The 23,884-nt window shown below is 50.7% G+C and overlaps 4 protein-coding genes across 4 annotated transcripts in view; 2 read left to right on the plus strand and 2 right to left on the minus strand.

Moving 5' to 3' along the window:
• EAH_00032340 (hypothetical protein, conserved) overlaps positions 1-4,349 on the plus strand; it is a gene marked incomplete at both ends in the record, with an annotated part of 15,760 nt that extends 11,411 nt beyond the window's left edge. The window contains 8 exons of the mRNA XM_013395990.1: positions 266-392; positions 883-918; positions 1,205-1,394; positions 1,767-1,960; positions 2,364-2,572; positions 2,690-2,707; positions 2,881-3,038; positions 3,568-4,349. Of these exons, the coding sequence (XP_013251444.1) occupies positions 266-392; positions 883-918; positions 1,205-1,394; positions 1,767-1,960; positions 2,364-2,572; positions 2,690-2,707; positions 2,881-3,038; positions 3,568-4,349 (1,714 nt within the window). The remainder of the gene's footprint in view (positions 1-265; positions 393-882; positions 919-1,204; positions 1,395-1,766; positions 1,961-2,363; positions 2,573-2,689; positions 2,708-2,880; positions 3,039-3,567) is intronic.
• A 420-nt stretch (positions 4,350-4,769) lies between these two features.
• On the minus strand, positions 4,770-7,614 carry EAH_00032350 (hypothetical protein, conserved; the record flags this gene model as incomplete). The annotated part of the gene is made up of 4 exons (XM_013395991.1): positions 4,770-4,817; positions 5,504-6,274; positions 6,826-7,334; positions 7,608-7,614. The coding sequence occupies 4 exons, from the start codon at positions 7,612-7,614 to the stop codon at positions 4,770-4,772; spliced, it is 1,335 nt and encodes a 444-aa protein (XP_013251445.1).
• Positions 7,615-9,126: 1,512 nt separating this feature from the next.
• On the plus strand, positions 9,127-11,164 carry EAH_00032360 (hypothetical protein, conserved; the record flags this gene model as incomplete). Its single annotated transcript, XM_013395992.1, has 2 exons — positions 9,127-10,791; positions 11,027-11,164. The coding sequence occupies 2 exons, from the start codon at positions 9,127-9,129 to the stop codon at positions 11,162-11,164; spliced, it is 1,803 nt and encodes a 600-aa protein (XP_013251446.1).
• Positions 11,165-14,722: 3,558 nt separating this feature from the next.
• Positions 14,723-22,263, minus strand: EAH_00032370 (hypothetical protein, conserved; the record flags this gene model as incomplete). The annotated part of the gene is made up of 10 exons (XM_013395993.1): positions 14,723-15,169; positions 16,081-17,338; positions 17,710-18,064; positions 18,340-18,496; positions 18,717-19,044; positions 19,331-19,693; positions 20,147-20,226; positions 20,509-21,394; positions 21,601-21,928; positions 22,047-22,263. The coding sequence occupies 10 exons, from the start codon at positions 22,261-22,263 to the stop codon at positions 14,723-14,725; spliced, it is 4,419 nt and encodes a 1,472-aa protein (XP_013251447.1).
• Between the last annotated feature and the right edge of the window lie 1,621 nt (positions 22,264-23,884).

The raw sequence follows: 23,884 nt of genomic DNA on the forward strand, positions 1-23,884 counted from the left end.
TATATATATATATATATATATATATATATATATATATATATATGCTCAGCTCCAAAGATGGGTTTTCTTTATTTGCATGCATTTTCTCTCTTTGGCGCATATAGTTGATCAAGGCGCAGAGGTGCTGGAACAGCAGAATCCTGTATAGGCTCGGGAGTGCCCTTGCTGCATAAATTTGCTGCTGCCCCTCTGCTGCCTTGGCGCCTGACACCCTTAGCGTTTGCTGCTGTGTGTTTTGTTATTCTTGTACTTTATTTCTTACTAGGGCCACCCAAAAGGCCAATGCTCAGCTCGCGGAGATAGCGAAGAAACTCGAGGCCTCCGAGCAGGAAGCGGCCTGTCTGCGGCAACAGGTTCAGGACCTTCGGGAGGAATTGCAGCAGCTGCGGGTGGTAAGACAGCAACAGCAGCAGCAGAAACAGCAGCAACAGAAACAACAGCACCAACAAACCGCTGTGGAGCTTCTGCTGCTTTGAAACTTCAACCCCGCCCTCCACACACTTGCAGGGTTTGCCTGCGCGGGTACAAGAGCACCTGCGACGTATCCTTGTGCAGTGCTGGTGCAGCAGCGGGCTAGCAGGAACTCCGAGCTGCTGCAGCGACCGCCGGAGCAGCCGCCTTTTTGGCGGATGCAAGGGCAACTGTTCGAACAACAAACAAATGAGGGGCAGCAACGGGGCTTGCAGGGATCTGGAAGAACAGAACGGGGAGAAGCTGGCAAACATGAACGTGGGAGCCGTCGTGCTGCAGCTAGTGAAGTAAGAATAGTGGATTCTTCATCGGTGTCCATCTCCTCGAAGCACTGCAGTTTCAGTACAAGTTATAGCAGTTGGTTGGTCATTGTTCATTCCCGTGTTCATGTGTTTGTTGCTTGTTCCACAGCCCATTAGAGAGCACGACCCCGGCGCCCATCCTACCGTAAGCGCCCGCCTATAGCTTAACTGCAACGCAGGGGGTGTGAGGCTAACGAGGGCTTAGGGTTTAGTTGAGATTTACGGTTCCGGGGGAGTCTGGAGATACGGTTCTGTTGTCTGGATGCTGCGCTGCAGCCGCTGCTGCTGTTGTACTGCGAGGGTCGCACAGCGCACACCGTTGTACAGCGGGGCGACTTCCCGCGCATTCCTAATGAAGTGAGGGAAGGTGAGTTTACCTGAAGCTTGGGGTTTAGGGTTTAGGGTTTAAGATCGTCTCGTGCATATTTCAGACACAGAGGAATGCTGGGACTGAAGAGACCCTGTTGATGACGTTCACGAGCCTCAGCAGGAACAGGAGGGTGTGTTTGTATGAAGGCACTGTGGATGAGATCGGAGGCCACGCTGCAGCAGTATCTCGGTTTCTTCTGCCTCCAACGCCCCTCATCTTTGAGCCTCCAATTGACGTCAATAAAAGCGGATGTACGGAGGAGCAGAAAATCCTTCACTGCCTTCGGGCCCCTTAGCACCGCTAGACGCGTGTGGTGCTCTATACTGCATTTTGCGCCATCTCCTTGGTGTATTTTTCAAAGGGAGGATGCTTATGCTGTATTATTGCATTTTCCCTTCTATTGATTTCTGTTGCTACTCTTATTATTTGCTTCCCCGAAAGTATTTTTTTCCGTATGCAGCTATTCACTGAAAGGCTTGGTGTGTGTATGTTTGTGTATGTATAAGTATACAACTACGTGCCTGTGCAAACATATATGCACATATAGAAACGCATACCTACAACCCCCAGAGAAGAGGGTAGCAAAAGATGCAGACGAGTTAGAGGTGGGATGCTGCATGCAGGTCTTTACGGGTTTCTACCTGTGGGGCGGACGGACCACTTCACTGTCGACGTCGTCCTCAGACTGCCCGTACTTAGCAGCGACGGCTTTAGAATGGTGTTCGTACACCCAAGTAGCGGGAATAGGAACTATGCGCCTCTTGGGCAACCCCGCCAGCAGCTTACTTCTGTCTACGATCCGCTGATTTGCACAAGGGTCAAAGACGAAGGAGGCGAAGGAACTCCAAGGACTCTGGGAGGCAACGCGGTAATGCATGCAGCAGATATCTCGACACGGGCGTTGTTGTTGGCATTAATGTGACGTACTTTATTTTCAAGGGCCGCTTTTGTTTTGCAGTGGTGGTTTAGGATATCATCGAATGGAAGGCATGTCAGGGTTTATTGTCCCTTTTGGTATCTGTGTCTGTCTTTTTATGCACTCAGCGCAAACGGTTTGAACACGGACGGGTGGGCTTTCTGCAAGAGTGATGCCCCACACCAAATCAAGGCGCGCTTAGTGCAGCAGCGGATTGTGTTGCTAAAGAGCGGAGCTGTGACAGTTGCTGCGTCTTCAGAAAGCTTTTGTGTCAGGATGTCTGTGGGGTGCATCTTGTGCGTAGGACTTTCCCCATAGATGCGCGCTGCTGCTGGCAGCGCGCTATTGGGTTGTCTCGGTAGGAAACAGCGACAGAGTGCAGCGTGTAGACCTCGGAGTTGGCACGAGGCCTCCGAGCTCTCCCCCTTGTGGGGCTGGAGATCCCCCTTCGTCTCCTGTTGAACACTTCTTTTCGTTTTTCAAGCAGGACGTCAGCGAATCGAAGCCAGAGAAGTATGGAGGCCCGGATTGATCGCCTACCTATCGGTTCCCTTGTATTATTGTAGCCATGGTTCTGCAGAAGAAGCCGCTGCCCATCACTATGTGTTTTCTTGTGGGTGTTTGCTGCAGGAATGCTCCGTTTATTCGGTGAGGCTATATATATATGCATATACTCCATTATAACTATGCATTAAAATGCTAGCTACAGTGTGCAGGTCTCTGTTAGGGAGACGGTAAGCTTTTGCTGAAGCGCCTAGGATGGACCAGACAGGATGTCAGTGGGAACTGTCTGCTGTTTGGTGTTTGTTGTGGCTCTGAAGAGTCACGTTGAAGTGTCAGAGGGAGGCGTCAGTAGGCAGCGCCAAGGAAGGGCAGAGGCAGATGCCCTCCATGCGAGTGTTCCCCTTCATTAATGGAGAGTCTTTGGAGTCCTTCACAGTCCCCAGAATGCCGGACTTCTACAAGATTTGCGGCATCAGTAAGTGGGCACAGCGATGCCCATATATATATATATATATATGCAGCGGTTAGCCTATGGCAATTGTTTCCTTAGGAAACCGCATCTTTGAACGCATATCGGAACAGAAACAGCCTGCACAGGTTTCCACTTAAGCACTGTTCATGAGACTAGTTCACAGGGTAGTATTCAAAGAGCAATGATAGAAAGTTAAACATTGACTTAGAGGGGGTTCAATCCACGTTCTATTTGCATGGTAGTAGGTGCGACCTGAGGGTGTGCAGGAGGGATGCCGGCTACCACCAAGAGGCACAGCTTAATACAAGTTGCTGAGAACGCAGTGGAACTGCTCTATGTGCGAGGTGGGCACAGAAGTTTCCTTGCAATGTTCTTTTTGAACGAAACGCGGCTTAGCGGCCTAACTACTCCTAGCTGGCCGTCGAATTGTCTAGACAAAAATACAGAGCAGCAAGAGAAGCGTTTTAAGAAGAACTCATTCATAATATACTCAATAAATATAAAGTTAGTGTTGTTTGCTATGATCTGACAGTGTTCAGCTGCGACTTCAACCCTGAAGAACTCCCCGTCCCCCCGGACCCCGGGCTGCTACTGCCTGGGCAACTGTACGCGTCTTCAGCAGCACAAGATGTACTGCTGGTTTCATCTAGCGGCGATGCAAAGCCAGAGGAAGTTGGATCTACAGATGAGGAAACCATATCGAGCTCTTTTTCCTTCGCGGTGAAACCACAGCAGGCAGCCACAATGCGGCAAGACGAAGAACTTGTTAGTTGGGGGGCAGCAGAGCGTGAATGGCCGGGGGCTCGGATACCTAACGGTCTTGCATTCAACATCGATAGGAGCACGCGGGGCGACGAGCTCTTCTCGATCCCCTCTGTAGCCCCAGCTGAGGATATCATTGAGCAGAGGCGGCAGCAGCAGCTGCTGCTGGAGTCTTTGCTACGGAGCCCTAGGGAGGGGGGCTCCCTTTTGTTTCAGCAGCAGTTACGGACACTTTCAAGGCATTCCCAGCCAATAGGAGCATATGAGGAGCACTGCACAAGGTTGGGACAGGTTGAGGGCCATTTCCGGAGCACAGTACAGCAAGATCAGAGCAGACTAAGCCGAGAACGCGAGAGGGCTGCCCAGAATGCAACAGTCCCGCCTTTTATCCTCAGAAAGAAAGCAGGGCGGCAAACAACACAGGGTCTTACAGTGTCTGATGGATTGCAAAAAGGTGCTGGACGACAGCTTCCCCACCAGGAGGTGGAGACGCAAACGCACAGAGATGGTGGCGCCTGCAGGCGCTGGAAGAGCGAGCAAAGAGCGGAGTAGAAGGGACTCTGCAGATCGTTTCATGTTCTCAAGATAAACACAGAAAGGGAATAAGACAAACCTCCTCAGCACCCTGCTTGCATTTCAAGAACAGGTATATGCGGTCTTCTGCTACTGTTTCTCACTTTGGCGCGACACCCCACAACTTGAATTTTGTGTCTTTGCACACGAGAAAGGGGGAGGCATTGTGTAATGTTTGGTGCATGCAACAACCTCGAAGTTCTTTTCTGCTTCGTCAATTTAAGAGAGGGTTAAGTCTAAAGAAGTTGACCGAAAACAGTGGGGAAGTAAATTTGCATGGTTGCAACAACTCCCTGCCAATGCATACACAGAAGGCCAACCCAGCAAACTCCCAGCACCGCCAGAAGTGGGTGCCTTTCTGCGCTTCGTTTGAGGTGAATGTACAGCTGATGTGCCCACTTAGCAGAGGAGCTCAGGCTCTGTCTTTCTACACTTCCACGGAGCATCCTGAGGGAAAGCATACAACCGCAGGATGCAGGGCTGCAGTGTGGCGCCCAACTCGAGCAAGACAAACTGTCTTGCACTAGCTAGGCTACAGCGGGGAGGCTTAGGGCTGCAGGCCCCGGTTTCGTGCAGCAGTGTACAGACAACTGGTTAGTAGCTGCATGGTGGAAGGTGCAAATATGTTTGCTCCATATAGAGCCACAGACAGAGACACACCACACCTGGCTGTTGAGCAGTGTTTGTTCATCAGCGCGAGGGTCTCAGCACGCAGGCGGCGCCGCCTTGTGGGGAGATTGGCGTTTGCGCCGTAATCCAACAACACCTGAAAATATTAAGTACAGTTAACAGAACGTTGCAGTATACCGATGCAAAATAAAGAGGTAATCTAGACATGTGATATGCCCATGTAATACAATGTTGATGTACTATTATACAAATGCAATATATGCGGATGCCACATATGGTATATGTTTTTATGAGACGATGAATTAGTATAGATATTTAATGCACATACTTAATAAACAGATGTAATGGTATCCATCTAAAGTATACAGATGTACTAATATACAGATGCAATAAACATGAATAGAGTACAAATGCACTATGCAAATGGAGCATTGAAGATGTAGTAGACAGATAAAATATACGGATGGAGGAGGTGATTCAGTCAAGATGTTTGTTGTTATCACCTTGCAAACATCTGAATACCCCCTAGAGGCTGCCAGATGCAGCGCTGCCCAGCCTCCCTGGTTTTGGGTGTTGATAAATTCTGCGACTGTCTTTGTTGTTGAGGTCCGCGTTTCTGTTGGGCTGGAGCTGATTGATGCTTGAGATTGAACCCGCTGCAGCAGCAGCAATATGCGGCAGAGAGCAGAGCCACTTGGACTTCCCTGGGGGCCTCCGCAATCCCTGCACATGCAGACGACCTCTGATGGGCCCTCAGGTGCTGCTGCTTCAGTCTCTTCCTCCTCTCTTGCTGCTTGTATGCTGCTGGCAGGGTCGGGGTCTACGAAGCGGCGAGCGTTGTAAACAAGCGCATGCAGCAGCGTGTCTCCTGAGCTGCTGCAGGAATCAAGAGGGGAGCCACTATCTAGCAGAAGCCTCAACATGCTGCGGCTCCCGCAATAAAAGGCTGCAGTGCAGCCCCTATCATCTCGTGCTCTAGCTAAACATGTACGACAGAGAGGAAGCTTCACAGACACAGAGCGGGTGGGCTGGAGCCCCTCTGGGGCTGGGGGGGTGCATGCAAAGGCTATTGCTGCACTGCCAAGGCAGCAATGACAGCGCGCGCTCGCCTGCTGCAGCTCCGCAGCAGCATCTTCCTTCAGCAGCAACGCGGCCAAAGCGAGGTCATTTGAAGCAGAAGCCATGTGCAGGGGAGTCAGGCCGTCGGGGAGACAAAACCGTCCTTTACATCTTCTGTCGCTGCACTGCGGTGCTGCTAATAACAAAGCCGCTGCCTGAGGAAAAAAAAAGCATGCAAACCTCAGCTGCCGCTTCAAACCCTACAACATGCAACAGAGCAACCGCCTCTTGCACTGCCACTATCTGTGTTCCTGCCTTGCAAAATACAACAAGAAGGTTCTCTTCGCCAGAATACACCCCAGAAACAGTATTTGCTGCACTATGGGGGTTGGACTTGCATGTGCTGTGTTTTGCTGCATGAGGAGGTGCGTCAATATACACCTGTGTACTATATTCCATCTATATATCGCATCCCTGCATTACCACTTCTAATATACATATTGCATATGCATATTACATCTGTAACAAAGACCCAAACGAAATGCTGGTGCGTACAACAAAGGTACAACCATAGAGCAGACCCACGCCGGGTGATACTGCATGTTATTTCTCTTAAGTGACCATCAAGGCCTTAGCAATGAGAAAATTCATCTAAGTCTTTTCCAGGCAACAAATATGAATGCAGCCCCAAGTCTGCACGCACGCGTAGCTCAATTCTAAATTTTTTCTGTACAACTCGTGAGAAAGCCATCAGCGAGATGCATACCCGCATGCTGTGTTTCTTAATTGCATATTCAAGAGGGAAAATCCCCTTTTCAGATGGCACTGACAGCGACGCTCCTCGTGCGAGCAGCAATCGAACTAAATCAAAGGCCTCGTCGTATGTTCTCTGCAGCGTTTTATGGCACTCCGAGAGGGTGTTATTTGTTTCATTTGTCAGCTCTTTTGCAGCTGTCTTCACAGCAGTTTCGATATCGATTGCCTCCGCTAGAGCCGCCAAAATAAGAGGCCGTCGCTCCCCCACCGGCTCCTCTGTCAGTACATCAGGGGAGACAGAAGATGACGAAAAGACCATTTCAGCCGCCTGCAGCAGCCACGGGTTCCCTGGGGGTTTACGAGGCCTTTCTGAGCGGTTAGTAGGGCTTTCTGCTTCTGACTCTTCAGACTCTGATGAACAGGCAGAAATGTCAGTCATTTCCTGCTCCTGAGCGGCTTGTGAAGCTTCTGAAGCTGGAGGTTGCTGACGTGCAAATCCCCCAGGAGAAGACGAATCATCTGGTCACATACAGATACTGCACACAGTTGTTGTAACGTCTCGCTAGACTGTACAGACGTGTTGGCAGGGGGCAAAAGCTGCACAAAGTTGAGGATATTCCTTCAAGTGCTTGCAGGCTTAAAGTTTAAGGTTTAGCGTTGGAGGATGCATAAACACTAGGGTGTGCTCTGGTTCTTTGGCGTATAAACGCTGCAACTGGGAAGAACCTTCTTAAGCAGGAACACTCAATAAGCTTCAGAAGGTGTTGAAGGCGTTGCATTCAAGCTACGCACTTCCCATTGGTTTGCAAATAGGCTTTTGTTGGCTTAAACAGCCTTAACATCTTTTTGGGGAAACACATCAGTCGAGATTTTTTTAACAGAATATGATAAACGTTGATTTCAACGCTGTGCGACGCCTGTATGCGTTGAGAGGAGAAGAGAAGGAAAGACAAACGAGGTACGGAGTATTTAGTCCACTAACTCAGTGAGGCCATTGAGCGCTGCTCACCTTCAAGGGAGAAAGAGACCTCTACAGGAATGTGTTTGTTTCCCCGCGAGTTCATTCTCCGTTATTCCCTGCTCTTCTGTCCTTTTCCTCTTTGCATGCCGAATAAGAAGGCACAGTGGCCTTAGGCTGCCTTCGTCTTACGGTGCTGCCTTGGCTAGAAGTAGAAGATTTACGAGCAAGTATTACGTGGGGAATGCAGTCGCAGGATGATGTTTTAAACGAACATTGCTCACTACTTTCTCATCTGAAGCCACCTTCTGCCTTACGATTGGTTTAAAGAGGCCTATGGAAGGCACTGGCAAATATGCACGAAGACGCGCAAAATGTAGGAGAGCGCGCAGCTCAGCGCCCTTGTGAGTAGTTCTTCTCCTGCGGCACTTGCATGAGTTTCAGAAGTCGATATGCACCTGGGGAAGGGAAAGCGGCCCCAGTATGTACTGTTGGAGGCGTTGGGGGTAGAGTAAGCTGTATAACCTGAAGGCTATATGCATTGGGGCACCGGAAATACGGCGTGTGGCGCCCGGCCCCTAGCAGCAAGGCTGGATAAGCCCTTCAGATGTCTACTGTTGAAAATTGTCGATTATTGCTGGCTGTTTTTTGAATGTGCAAACATAGGTGTTAAGCATGGGGGGTAGTAGACGCTCTAGAAACCAGTTCCATCGTGACGAGTGGGCAGACTGTCAGTCATGTTATACAGGCGCTTGTGCCTAAACTACTCCAAAAAACTCCATTTTATAATGTGCATTTCACAAGAAAACTGTATAAGAACAATACTTAGGGCTCTTTCTCTTCAATATAGCTGCAGCAGTCCCCCAAAGAGGTGACCCTGGGGGGGAACGGACAGCAGGTGGGGGAGGCGTTTGAAGCGAAGAGCGTGAAAATCTTCTTATACAGAAGCAAACCTAAAGGAAATAAATAAGACAAAAACAATTATAAGAAATAATACAAGTAATAATCTCTTCTCTGCCAATGCAGTTTGAGCGCACACAACGACCACTGCTGGTGTTTGTGTCAGTCGGCAGCGCAGCGCTCTCCGTCGGCCGCGTGCTGCTGAGCCTTCTGCTGTTGCGCTTTGTTTGTTGCTGTTGAATTGCAAAATATATTAAAAAGCTTTATTGAATATTGCAAACCTTCTCGCGCTTATATCGAGCTAAAGTCCGGACGCTATAGTATATTTAAGTATTATACTTAACAACAATCGCTCCTCATTGCACACCGTTGGTTGGTATTCGCAGTTATTGTTGTTTGATCTTCTTCTCATAACAACACCGTCCGTGTTGGCTACAAGCCGCCTTTACCCCAATGCAACCTCTTATCTTTTGCCTCCTTGCCATTGCCTACCCTCTTGCTGCAGCAGCCGCAGGAGCAGCAGCAGCAGCAGCAGCAACAGCAACAGCAGCAGCAACAGCAACAGCAGCAGAAGCAACAACAGAAGCTGCCTCAAAAGATCCAACCACCCTTCCCACAGGCGAACAATGCGACGAGAATGAAAGCTCATTTGATGCTTCTTCTGCTGCGCTCAAGCCAGCAGCTACCCCGCCTGCAGCAGCCCCCAGACACCTGCAGGCGTGGCGCTCTCGTGGGGGTATGAGAACGCAGGGCTACTCCACTGGCTATACTCCCAGCTACAGCAGCTCCTTCAGCTCCCCCACCTACGCAGTGCGCAGCAGCAGCAGCACCAGTGCGTACACCCCAACGTACAGCGGGTCCACGACGTACAGCCGCTCTATGCCCAGCTACAGCAGCGGCGTCACCTACCCCTCCGCCTCCAGCAGCAGCACAACTTTCTACAGCAGCGGCAGCAGCGGCAGTACGTACAGTGGAACAACGTACACCGGAAGTAGCAGCAGCCCTTACATGGGAACGACATACAGTGCAAGCTCCCCATACACCGGGAGTATGTACACCTCAAGCAGCGGGAGTTCATACACGGGAAGCAGCGGCAGTACATACACTGGAAGTACATTGGGCAGCTCCACCCCATATGCCTCATATTCGAGCGGGAGTTCTCGTCTAGGCAGCAGCAGCACCCCCTACATCAGTGCCAGCAGCACTCCGTACATTAGTAGCAGCAGCAGCCAGCCCACCTACAGTGGCGGGACCTACACGCGCTCAGCCCAACCATACACTGCAGGCAGCACCACTACTACAAGCGGTGCTTACAGCAGCAGCTCTGTCGTGGGGGGAGGGCGAACCTTTATGCCCAGCTCTTCCCCCTCCAGCAGCAGCAGCTACCATAGTTCAGGCGGGGGCGTCAGAGGATACCCTGCCACCCGCACAACCGGTGTTTCTGGTGTGCAGCCAATGTACAGCAGCAGCAGCGGCACCATCAGCAGCGGCACCCTCAGCAGCGGCACCATCAGCAGCGGCACCATCAGTAGCGGGACCATCAGCAGCGGGACCATCGGCAGCAGCACCATCAGCAGCGGCAGCATCAGCAGCGGTAGCATCAGCAGCACCAGCGGCAGCAGCAGAGGCACAATAGCTAGCCCTACAGGCTCCCAGAGTTACAGCAGAAGCAGCTCTGAAGGCGGAGGCAGCGCGTTGCGTGCGAGATCCGGTGTACCGACAACGGGTTCCTCCTTCAGCAGCGGGATGCAAAGGCAGCCTGCTGCACCGGCAGCAACTACTACAACACCCCTAGTGCGAACGGCAGCAGGAGCTGTCGGTACACCTGGAGCCAGCCCTAGCACACCAACACACTCCGCAAATGCCGCTCTCCCCCGAGGAATTACACCACCACCCGCCGACCCCACCCGATCGAGAGGCAACAGCAGCTTCCGTGCTTTCGGTGGAGGCGCTGAAACTTCTCCTGTACAGAGAGGAGATTCAGGAACAACTTATTACTTGAGAGAGGCTGATGGCTCCCTCACCCCTCTTGAACCTCCGCCATACGATCAAATGAAACCAGACTCTTACTACACCGACCTCTACCTCACAGACAAACCCATTCGGTTTGAAAACCATGTAAGAAAGCCATCACAACCTACACATAAAGCAGAATGCATGCAACATGATATGAAGAGGTATTCGGGGTTTAGGGAAGAGAACTTGTTGTTGCTTGGGGTTTACGGTGTAGAATTCAGGGTTGTACTAACTCCTGTATTTCCCTTACCTGCCTTCTTGGTCTCGCTTGATACTGTCGAGTTTGTTTTTGCCTTTTATTCTTTTTAATTTTTGTGCATTTTTGTGTTTTCTGTAGACGAACAAGGAGCAGAAATTCAAAAGAGAATTGGAGAAGGCCCATTTAACAAATGTAGAGAGCGAAAAAGAACAACCGACTCAAGGCGTTATGAGCCTTCCTGTTACGGAGGAGAAGAAAGGAGTGATGGGGAGGTAGCGGTGTTTATTGCAGGGGTGTTTATTCAATAACTCTTAAATTAGAAAACACAAGAGTGGTTTAGTATTTAAGACAGGCAAGCGGGGAATGATTCTTCTCTTCTTTTGCAGGCTGTGCAGCTATATTTCTTCGCAGTTTTTCTTCTGAACAAAGGACAGAGAGGCGGCTTACTCCCGTAAACGAAGAAACAGAAACATCATTAAACAAAACAGCAACAAACAAACGCGGCAGCACAAACATCAGCAGATCTGCTGCTGCTCAAGTGAGAATAAGGAGTTACATATACGGCAAATGATTGCACAAAGTGCAGCAGGGAAAATTCAAGTAAATGATCAATGCATAGGTATATCGATCAAAATAAGGAGGCAAGCACTTCTGTTTATTCATGGCTGCACAGTTGTTTTGCGTTTGCTTGAACATGCGCTATGAAATATATACTGCTTGCAGTATTTTCTGAATTATTATTTTGATCTATGTTGTAATTATGTTTTTATTGTTAATTCATTCACTGAGTTTTATTCGGCTTGCATTACTTTGCGTATAGTATGTTTTCAAGTTTCTATTTTTCTTTATGTACGTATTTGCCTTTGTGCATTTATTTCCAAGTTGGTCTTCGCTTTGTTTCAGCATTTATTAATTAATAAAAGCCCTCCTCCGCTTTCTTCATTACTTTTTTGGCGCTTTCTTCTTTCTACTTGCAGCCACCCCTCCTTGAGAATATTCGAATTCATTGGAGATGAATTCATTCTTTGTGGATACTCATTCAAAATCTTCTGTTTTCCCCGGGATCTATATAATATATATACATATATATATTGCCTTTGTCACTAATTTAGTCTTCTTTGCAGTGAGTTGTTCTACCTCCTTTATCTGTATTGCTTCATCGTGCCGTACTTCTATCTATTCAAAGGGTATTTAGTTTTGTTTTCTGAGTTAGTCTCATTTATGGTGGCATCCGCTGTTTCCTTTGCCTTAGAGGCGCTGCATTTTCAGAAAATCTGAATGGGCGAAGATTTGAAATTCGGCTGTCACCTTCACCTGCTAAAGAGCATAAGAACGCGGATGAGTGGTCGATACATATTCTATTTTTATTTCCATTCATTCGCTGCAGTAGTGTGCGCATGCACTTGCACAGAAAACGTGCAGTATAGTTGCACATAGGTAATACCATTTATTGTTTTAGGGGGCTTTCACCACCGGCGGCGTCTTCGTGCACGAAGAATTCAGAAACCCGTGCACTTCAGCAACGCATTTCTTTCTTGCTACGATCAATGTCTCATGATCGTAAACCGAGGGATATATTCTTGAATGATAACAGATAAAATTTATATACGGGAGACAAGCCCTAACGGTTTGTCAGCCTTTTCTGAACGAACTTTCTATCTTATACGTTTTTTTTTCGATTTATTCGATTGCTGCAACTTGCGCCAGGCGAACGCACATTAAAAGATGCCAGCACTTCCCAGCATTCTTATGCATCATCAAGTTAAACAGTTTCTTCCTAATGACTTAGTTCAAGGGATAATGCTCCGTAGAGTTAGTGAAAACAAACTCAGCTGTATACTGCTGTTTCCAGTATGTTAAGTGTTCAAACAGTATGCAGCGTGAGAGCCGAGAGCCAACTTCCGCAGTGTATACCCTTCTGCTCTGTTATATTACCCATTAATGCTGAAAGTTGAGTAAATGAAATATTTCACTGTCCACACTCATTATATAGCAGTACTTCTGCTGTGGCGGCGGCGCCGCAGCACGTATGGTTCCCGTAAACATAATCAACTCTCATGATGCAATCCTTACACATGATCAGAATCTAAGAAGAAATTGAATAAAATAAGTTGAAGACGTAGTTTATAAGTGGAAAAGGTTGGATCGGCAACAGCAGCCGCTGCGCTGGCTACGCAGACGTCAGATGTCTGTCTGTGGTCAGCGGACCAGCGTTGCTGTAGGCACCTCTCCTTCTGTTAAAACTTCCTTCGTTTTCACCTCCTACTTCTCTCTATTTGCCTTGCTTTTTCAAGACAACTTTAATTTCTTCTTTATTCCGCAGCTGCTGCTCGCCTGTCTGCGAGTTGGGCACCTCTCTGCATGCCGGCTTCCCTCGCGGTACATGTTCAGAAACTCCCTGCAGAAGTTCTAAACTTGAATTTCCTTTTCCTGTCCTTTCAGGCTCATTACAGCAGATTTGCCGGCGATCTGCTGGAGCTTTTGTTTCTTGTTTTTCTTCTTCGCGGGTGGCGCTGAAGATCCATCCACCAATTCATATTCTTTGCGGTTTCAACTTTCTTACACACCATGGCAAGCCGCGCTTGGGCAGATTTCATGAACTATTTCCGCACCTACGGGCGTACGACGCATTTCTGGGGCCCCGTAGCGAATTGGGGTTTTGTAGTTGCAGGATTATCGGATATGAGGAAGAGCCCCGAGTGCATTAGCGAGAGAATGACCGGCGTTCTCTGCGTCTACAGCCTCCTCTTCATGCGATTTGCATGCATGGTACAGCCCCGAAACAACCTCCTCTTTGCCTGTCATGCATGCAACGAGGTGGTGCAGCTAACACAGCTCTCCAGGAAGCTCCGTTATAATGCAGAACAACGCGCCCTGCCGCCCACCAACTGAAGAAGCAAGCAAGCAATTCACAAAATATAAGCAACAAGACACGAGTGTACAGACACTTGAAGGGACATTTGGACCTGTTATCGCTCCCAGCAGCACAACCACCATGTGCGGTGGTGGTGCTGCTGCTGAACAACAAGCAAGAGCGCCAGCAGCAGCAGGAGCTCGCAGCAGGCAGCAAGCAAGTGGTACTATTAAGGATACAATCCGTATCTGTTTCGATGGAGGTAGCAGCCAAAGGGAGGTGCTGTGAGGCGTTGCAATGGCTGTACTTGCGTCTCTATGTCTCTGCTCTTTCTAGCGGGAAGAAGGCAGCAGCTGTCTCTGTCTGCCGTTAGAGGCAGTGCGGCTATTAGTATCGCCTAGCGGCATGAGAATCCGGCAGCAGTTGAGTGTACTGCTGCTGCTGCTGCTGCTGCTGGCTGCGTTACTAGCACTAGCGGATGCTGCGATGTCCGGGGCCCACGACCTCCCCATATGGACTCCTTCCACAGACGCAGCAGCAGCAGTGCCACGAAATGCTGCTGTTGCTGCTGTTGCTGCTGCTGCTATTGCTGCTGCAGTGGAAGTTTGCCTTTTGTTACCGTTTCTTTTTTGTGTTGTGTAAAAGCAACAAACGACAGACAGCCCTCTGGCGTCTACGCCTGCTACTGTTTATATTATAGACAGCTATCACAGCGTTGTTAGGGCGTATCTACAGAGATATATACGTGCTGCCTATACAGTGTAGTACACTAGAATAAAGTAAAACATAATATATAGATAGAATATATAAAATGTTCAAGAATGCAAACTCTGGCAGAGGGCGTAAACAGCCGAAATTGGAAAAAAGATGGGGGCTTTGAAAAGCAAGCAGCAAGCTGCAGACACTACAACAGAAACGCTGGACCCAGTAGCAGCAGCAGCAACAGCAACCACCGCCACCTACCGCTGCTGCTGCTATGTTTACATGCGAGTAATAAAGTGCCCCAGCACCGCCTGCCGCACAGCAGGCCTGCAGCTCTTTAGTAGCCAAGCCCCAGCCCACAGCAGCAGCGCGTGCTGCAGCAGCTCCGCCGACCCCACACTCTCTAGACACCCCAACCCCACTGAGGGGCCCCTAGGGGTACCCCTACCCTTCTGATAAGCTTCAAGTGCTGCCTCCTCTCCGCCTGCTGCAGCAAACTGCGCTTCGCCAGCGCAGCACTCACGGGCCTCAGCCCCCGTTGTTGTTGCTGTTGCTGCTGCTCCTACAGTAATAGGGGCCTCTCCTTTGCAGCAGAGGCCTCCGGGGCAGGGGCCCCCAGAAGGGTCCAGGTGGGGCCCCCGTGATGGAGAGGTGGGGCCCCTGGAGCGCGTTGCTGCCTGCAGCATTTCATTGAGGGCTGAGGTGATAGCTATGAAGGAGTTGCGCTGCAGCACACAGCAGAACAGAAGCACCCAGCAAACAGCAAACAATCGAAGAGGCTGCTTGAATGAAGCTGCTGCAGTAGCTGCAGCAGCAGCTGTCGCCGTCTGCCTCTGCTTCCCTGTCTCTAGCCCTCTTTTTCTCTATCTCTGGCTGTCTCTGGGCCCTCGTCTGTCTCCTTCTGTCTCTGCCTCTGTCTCTTTTCTTTGTTCATGTTTGTCTCCGTCTCTGTTTGCCTCTGTCTCCGCTTCAGTCCCTGGCTGTCTCTGTGCTCTCTCTCTCTCTTCTCTCTCTCTCTGTCTCTGTATCTGTCTCCCTCGTTTCTTCTGTCTCTATCTCTGATGTCTCTCTACCTCCACTGTCTCTGTTTATGCTGTCTCTGCTGTCTACCTCCGCTCTGTCTCTGTCTCTGTCTCTACTGTCTCTGCTGTCTCTGCTGTCTCTGCTGTCTCTACTATCTCTGCTGTCTCTACTGTCTCTGCTGTCTCTACTGTCTCTGCTGTCTCTACTGTCTCTATTAGTGGTGTGCGTACGTGCACGGGGGGCAACGAGAGCAGCACAGCGCGGCATAGTATATGGAGCTGGTCTGTATGTACATCTTTAACAGCAAATTCGCTAGGAAAGAAGCAGCAAGTTCTTCCCCAGTACTCCAGAAGCTGCAGCAGCAAAACAAACACAACACCCTTTAACAAACCCCTCACTCACCCCACCGTTGCTGTTGCTGCTGTTGCTGGGGCGGTTGCTACGAGCTGCTGCTGCTGCTGCTGCTGCTGGTTCAACTGCTGCTGCTGTGTCTTGCTGTCGATGCTGCTGGTGCTTCGCAAATTGCCTCATGGGAGTGAAGCAGAGCAGCAGCAGCAGCAGAAGCAGAAGCAGCAGCAGCATCTAAAGGAGCATCTGCTGCAGCAGCACTTACCGCCATGGTGGCGCCCACAGATACTCCTGAAGGCACTTCAATGCCTCGCTCTATGCATGCCTTTAAGAAGACAACTTCTCTCTCTAGGGGCCCCCTGCAGCAAAAGGGGCAGTGCTTGTGACTCTCACGCATCAAACTATCATTTTCCTCTCCCCCACCGGATCTCATCCTGCTGCTGCTGCTGCTGCTGCTGCTGCTCCATTTGCTGCTGCTGCTGCTGCTGCTCAGTTTGCTGCTGCTGCGTTGGCTCGGGGCGCTGTCCCCGTCCACACCAGAAGCCGCTGCAGGTGCTGATGCACCCGATGCAGCAGGGGTATCTAAGGAGACCTTCTGGTGCTGCATGCAGGCATCTGCACCCGCAAGGAAGGAGGGCCAAGTGAAGCTGTCTCCTCCAGCAGCAGAAAGGAAGAGAGCAATGTCTCTCTTGAGGTTTACTTCGCCGCTCTGAGGCCCCAGCAGCCCTTGCTGCTGCTCCCAAATGCTGCTGCAGCAAGAATTATCCTCACTCAAGTAGCTGTCCTCGCTGTCGCTGCTGCTCTCACTTGTGCTGCTGCTGCTGTCGCTGCTGCTGTTGCTGCTGCTGCTGCTGCTGCTGTCTGGTACAAGGGCCCCCTGGTGCTGGCCCAGAGAAGGCTGCAGCCCCCCCCCACAGCTTTTGTCTCCTCGCTTGCGTCTGCTGCGGCTTCTTTGTACCGGAAGAGGCACCCCTGCTGCTGCTGCTGCTGATGCTGCTGCTTGCGACTGGCTGTGCAAGTGCGAGAGCAGCCACCAGAGTTCTTTGGGTAGGGGGAGCATTGCTGATTTATTCTCCGCATGTTCAGGTGTATGTTCGTTGTTTTTTTGTTTCTTTTGTTGCAAGTCTTTGTCTCCTTTTAATTTACTGTGCATATCTTCTGATGGTGTTGAAGCTGCTGCTGCTGCAGCACCAACAGCAGCAGCTTCTGATGCTGCTGCTGCTGGTGGTGCATGTGTTTCTGCTGCTGCTGCAGCAGCAGCAGAAGCAGAAACACATGCAGGCAGCAACGTCTGCTCCCCCAGCAATGCTAGGGGCTGCAGCTCTGCACCCAGCAACGAAGGCATAAGAGACGCAGCAAGGCAAAAGAAGAGATCTTGTCTTGAGTCTTCTAACCTCAGCACTAACACCCCACACACCAACTCTTGCGGTGTATAAACACCTTCCTGAATATTCAAAATCATCGAAAGAACCTTCGTCTCCCCTCCCCGCAAAAACCCCTGAGGCCAATCCACTAACAACCACCTGCACATACACCCCAAATATATACATATACACACAGCACCTTGTGAAAATGGAGGGGCCCACTAACGGGAGGGGCCCCCTAACGGAAGGGGCCCTAAGGGGGGGCCCCTGAAGGGATAGAGAATTGTAAGGGCCCCCAAGGGGCCCCCCAAGGGCCCCTAAGGGCCCCCAAGGGCCCCCTAAGTGCGTCCAGGGGACCTTACGGGGCCCCGCACGAGCCCCTAAGGGGCCCCCTAAGGGCCCGAAGGGGGCAGTACTTTAAGCAGCAAGGGGCCCCCATATAGAGAGCACAGGTATAGATCAGCAGAAGAGACTCAGTGAAAGATTAAAGACAGCAAATAAGAGTGGGCCCTTAGGCTGGCTTGCCTTACCGTTCTAGGCGAATCTGCTGCTGGCGTCCACCTGCTGCTGCTGGAGCTGCTGCAGAAGTATCTGCTGCTGCTGCCGCTGCTGCTGCTGCTGCAGCTGCTGCTCTATCGTCATCTCGCGGGGACTCCAGGCTTGATGAGGCGGGAGCCTCAGCTTGCCTTTGTGACTCTTCTTGGGGGAGGGGCCTTGCTTCACGCTGCAGCAGCTGCTGCTGCTCGTGCTGCAGCGGTAGCTGCACGGTCTCGCTGCTGCTTATAGAGTGAACAGAGCGGGCTTCCCACAGGGGGCCCCCCAGCCACTTTCTTGATAGGGCCCCATGCCAGTAGGAGACATGAGAAAGAGGGACAATCGACTTCTCTGCAGGTGAGCATACACCCCACACCCCACACCCCACAACGAATCAGTGCAACGCCCAAGCGCATGCAAAGCAGCAGCAAGGAGACGCCAGCAGCAGCAGCAGCAGCTAACAAAGAAAACAAAAGCGAGGCACCTCATAATCAAACTATTGCCCCAACACAAACAACAAACCCTAAACCCTAAACCCTAGACCCTAAAACCGCAAACAACAAGCCCCAAGCCTAAACCCGAGCCCCCAAACTCCAAACCCTAAACCCTTAACCCTAAACCCTTACCGCAGTCTGAGAGACAGTAGACGGAGTAGGCTGTAGGAAGAGTAGCGTGGGGGTTTGAAAGACAAATTTTTAAGTGCATCGGCTCATAGGGGCGGATAGGGGGCAGCTGCAGCAGCGGGGGATCGATAATCAGCTTGCTGAGGCTGCGGCCTTCTTGCTGCAGCAGCAAACACATCACAAACCCTAAACCCTAAACCCTAAACCCTAAGAACGATTGGCATAAACCCCGACCCCTAACCCTAACTCCTCAAGCGTGTGGAGACGGGCAATCCCCTGCCTCGGATGCTGCTAAGCTGCTGCTAAGTTGCTGCTGCTGCTGCTGCTGAGTTCCGTGCTGCAGTAAGGAGACAACCTGCAGCAGGGTTAAGGAGACACACCTTCAAAGTCTGTCGGAGCTCATTGCATTTATTCTTCACTCTCTCTGTATCCACCCTCTCCACCAACAAACGAAAAGACATCCAACGAACAAAAAATCGGGCTATCACTCCAATACAAAACCTAGGGGGCCCCCCAGGGGCCCCTATAGGGGCCCCCCAATGGGGCCCCCCAAGGGCCCCTCCTAAGGGCCCCCCAGGGGCCCCCCCAAAGGGCCCCCCAAGGGCCCCACCAAGGGACCCCCCAGGGGCCCCTACAGGAGGCCCCCCAGGAGCCTCTTCAGGGGGCCCCCCAGGGGCCCCTCCGTGGAGTCGCCAATTCCAAGCCGGCCTGCAGCAGAAACCCCTAAAGGAGACAAAGAATAAGGCGACTATCTACCCGGATTAGCACCAGCAGCAACAGCAGCAGTAGAAGCAGCAGCTGCAGCAGCAGTGTGGGCGTGGTTCTAAACACGAGTTGGACAGTTGCAAGGAGGCTCTATCTGTGCATGCAGCGAGCGCGCCCGATCTCTCTGTGCTGGTTGAGGCTGCTGCTGCTGCTGCTGTTGCTGCTGCTGCTGCTGTTTCATTAGCAGCATTTGCATGCATTGTAGCAGTCTCCTTTGTTTATCACTCACCGCCGCCACTCCGCTACTTTCCCTGTCTCCTGCAAGCTAAAGAGCTGCTGCCCCTTTGCTGCTGCACTGGGAGTGCGGCAGCAGAAGAAGCCGCATGCATCTTGTATGCTTATATCGAGTTGCTGCAGCTGCTGCAGCCGCCGCTGCCGATCCGCAGCAGCAGCAGCAGCAGCGGCAGCAGCACCGAAGCGGGGGCCCCCACCAGGGCCCTTCCGCAACGAGCAGCAGCAAGAAGAGGCTCCTTCCACCGCTCCCAGCTGCTGCTGCTCCTCCAGCAGCTGCTGCTGCTGCTGCGCACCCAGCAGCAGCAGCGGCTTCAACTCCAACGCAGATGCCCACCCGGAGTCCGTCTCAAAGCGGAGGCTGCAGCAGCAGCAACAGCAGCAGCAGAAGCAGCACTAATGAACAGCTGCCAGCAAAGTGTGGGGCCCCACAGGTACACTAAGGGCCCCACATTCCCCAGTTTAAAGTGCTGCAGGCTGCACTGCATGCAGCTGCATGCAGAAGAAGGCCTTCACCTCTTCTACACCACCCTAAAACCCTAAACCCTAAACCCTAAACCCTAAACAGCAGTCCCAGAACAAGCAAAGGCAGCCAGAAACGACAGCAACAGCAGCAGCAGCAACAGCCACAGCAGCAGCACGGGCAAGAGCAACAGCAACAGCAGCAACGCCAGCAGCAGCAGCAGCAACAACGCCTGCACCAGCAGCAGCAACGTCAGCAGCAGCAGCAGCACCAACGCTTGCACCAGCAGCAGCAGCGCCAGCAGCAGCAGCAGCAACTCTAGCAGCAACAGCAGCAGCAGCAACAACTCACTCCGCTAGGATGGCGAGTAGCTGCTGGCGCTGCACTGCCTTAGTTAAGACCTTCAGCCAGGCTACCTCTCTCCGTCTCTCCTGGGCAGCAGCAGCAGCAGCAGCATTCCTTTGGGAGCACGTCCCCTTGCAACTTCCTGCTGCTGCTGCTGCTGCTACTGCTGCTGCTGTTGGTGTTGCTGCTGCTGTTGGGTGGCCCGAGACTGGAGCCTTGTTCCGCTGCTGCGCGCAACAGCTGCAGCCGCTGCAGCTGCAACTGCAGCAGCAGCAGGAGCAGCAGCAGGAGCAGCAGCAGCAAGGCTTTAAGGTCTCTTCCCTTAACTTAACATCTACGCATGCAAACACAACAGGGGTCGCTCCTACCATTACGCGTGCAGCAATACCCCCGTAAGCAAAGGCTTCCTGCACTACCTCGCATCCGCAATCACTCCCGCTGCTGCTGCTGCTGCTGCTGCTGTTGCTGCTGCTGTTGCTGCTGCTGCTGGGAGGCGCGGTGGAGGGGTCACGTGCTAAGGCTGCACACTTCCTGCTGCAGCAGCAAATTCCATCCTGCTGCTGCTGCTGCTGCTGCTGCTCTCGGCGCTGCTGCCGCCGCCCTGGGCGGTGCGCGAGACCCCTGAGGTGTAAAGGAGGCAGCTGAGGGCCTCCTGTCTCCTCCCCCTCTGCTGCTGCTGCTGCTGCTGCTGCTGGGGTTGAAGCTGGCGTTGCTGCTGCTGCTGCGTCCGCCTCCGTCGAAGTGTCGGAGAGGCCTAGGAAGTGGGTGAAGTTAAAGAAGAAGTCCATGCGTTGCTGCTGCTGTTGCTGCTGTTGCTGCTGCTGTTGCTGCTGCTGCTGCTGCTGTCGCTGCTGCTGCAGCCTCTTCTGCGTCTCTAGACTGAGGCCCCAGGGTAGCGAATAGTTTTGCTGCAGACTGCGGCAGCAGAAGGAGCCCAGACGGGTCTTAGCAATACTTAGTAGAGTAATTTTAGAGAGGTGGCTGGGGTGTACATACACCAGGAGCAGCTGGTTGTAGCGTTGAGGCACATCTATAGGCACAATCTGTTCATAATGCGGTACAGAACTCCTCCTACTCCCTGCTGCTGTTGCTGCTGCTGCTGCTGCTGCTGAGTCGCCTGCAGCAGCGTAGGAACTCCCTGCGCCCCACAGATGCTGCTGCAGCGCTCGTGCTGCTGCCCCCTCAGCAGCAGCAAATGCTGCTGCTACGCATGCAGCCCACGCATGTCGGTGCTGGGTCGCCACCTGATGTAGCCTGTAGCAGCAGCAGCAGCAACAAGAGCAGCAGCAACAGCGGCAACAGCAACAGTAAAAGCAGCCTCCCAGCGGTCTTACTCTGTGGGCATATGCCCCCTTAATGCCTTTAGCCTAGTTCCCACACCCTCTGTTTCTGCTGCTGCTGCTGCTGCTGCTGTCAGTTCTGCTGCTGCTGCTGCTGCTGTTGCTGCTGCTAGAACTCACCCCACAACGACGAGGTCCTGCTCTGTGCCCACGGCTGCCTGCAGCAGCGCATGCAACCGCAGCAATTCAAGGCTTCTGCTTTGGGAGCTGCAAGTTGGTGCTTCGCTTCCTTGCTGCTGCTGCTGCTGCTGCTGCAGGGGATGGCTGCCGCTGCTGTCTGCTGCTGCATCTGGGGGCGGCATGCAGTGGGTGTCGATGTCTACAGCAGAGACATCTAGCTGCTCCTGCAGCAACTCAACAGCAGCAAGCTGCTTTGCTGCTGCTCTCAAGATCCTGCGGCGCCCAGGCAGCAGCGCGGCCCCCCGCCCCTTCCCCAGGGGGGCCTCACCTGCACAGCAGCAGCAGCAGCAGCAGCAGCAGCAGCACATTATATATATATATATATGCCTGAATTGTAGGTACCCTGTTTTGTTGCTGCAGTGCTGCAGTGCTGCAGCAGAACTTACTGGGCTTGGGCAGGGAGGAGATGGAGATGTGGGGTGGGCTGTCGGCGCCTGGTAGGTCGAGGGCTGTGGGGGGTGGAGCTGAGACCGGGATCGGGATCGATGGTGGGATCGGGATCGGGGTCGGGATCGGTATCGATCCCCCCGCCTCCCCCGTTGCCTGCTGCTGTGGGGCCCTCTTAGGGCCTTCCTCATGGGAGGAGGGCCCCTTAAGCTCCATTACGATGCAGTTTGCATGCACTGGTGCGGCTTAGAAGGCTTGCATGCATGCACGCATGCGTGCATGCACTACGACAATATCTGCATGCATGCACGCATGCATGCATGCATGCGCTGCTGGCTGCGACCCCACACTTCCCACAGCCCCGATAGAAGTGCATGCATGCAGACACCAGAGATATATTCAATAAGAGACTTGTGTGTGTATGCGTGTGCGTGTGTGTGTGTATGTTCGGAGTGGAGGTGAGGGGCGACTAGGGGCTGTCTACACAATAAGAATTGCAAATAAAGAGAGAAAAGAGGGCAAAAATAATAGAAATATACAAAAATAAATAATATATCTCCTTGCTGCTGTTTCTGCTGCTGCTGCTGCAGCGCGAGTGTATAAACACCACTAATGGCGCTGCTGCTTCCTTGAAGACCTTTGCTTGTTGATCTCCTCCTCCCTTTAATAGTATTTATTTTAATCAATTAACTCAATTAAATTAAGAAGAATTTATTTAAAAACAATCAGCAACTGCATGCAATGCAGCTAGCTAAAGGCAGCTCAGGTTGGGGCTGGGGAGGCAGGCGCCCCGTGGGGCCCCCCTTATATTTTCTGATAAAGAAGAATAATTAATATTGTGAAAAGGAAATTTTTTTAAATAAAATTAAATATATATTTTGTTTTAATTAACTCCATTTGTGATGCTGCAGCAGACGCAGCAGCAGCATACCCGCGACAGCCTGCACTTGCAGCAGCTCCTCACTCTCTTCTATCTTGTCTCTAAAAAGAGTAAAAATAAGAAAATAAATATAGAAATAATAAATTATATTTAAATAATTAATGCAAATTTGCATAAACAAAACTTAAAAATAAAACGAGACACCGCAGCAGCAGCAGCAGTTTGCTGCTTGCTGCTGCTGCTGCTGCTGCTGCTGTCTTTTCTTGCTGCTGCTGTGCTGGTAATAATATTGTTCAAAATACAATTCAATTAATTATTTTAATTAATTAAATTTATTTATTTATCTTCATTCATATCTTTATTTTTATTTAATTTATATGTTTCACTTCATACAATTTGCTTCTCAGCTACACAAAGTCGCTGCGCCTGCAGACAGCATCGATGCTAAGACGATATAATAAAATACAAAGGAATTAAATATAATAAAATAAAATAAATAAATTAAACAAATTAAATATAATAAAACAAATACAACAAAATTAATTTGCATGCAATCAATCGAACAAAATAAATAAAAGTAAATACAAACAAACAAAAATAAAAAACAAATAAAAATATGTAGAACAAATAAACAAAATCAACTAAATTAAATAAAACAAATAGAAATAAATTAATCAAATAAACAAAACAAAATAAATTAAATAATAAAACAGAATATTAAAGATAATTAAAGCAAAACTTAAATAAAGCATAATAATAATAATGATAATAAGTGAATTAAATTAAGAAAAGAAAAAGAAAATAGCAAAAAACAAATAAATATAATTAATATTAATATATATATATGTGGATAAATATATATTATATATATAGTTTATATTGTCTATCTACTTACATATATATATATATATATATATATATGATGTGCAAAGGCAAACAAATAGAGAAAATAAAACA

This window comes from Eimeria acervulina, genomic scaffold, assembly GCF_000499425.1.
Source record: "Eimeria acervulina Houghton genomic scaffold, Eah_scaff312, whole genome shotgun sequence".
Classification (NCBI taxonomy): domain Eukaryota; phylum Apicomplexa; class Conoidasida; order Eucoccidiorida; family Eimeriidae; genus Eimeria; species Eimeria acervulina.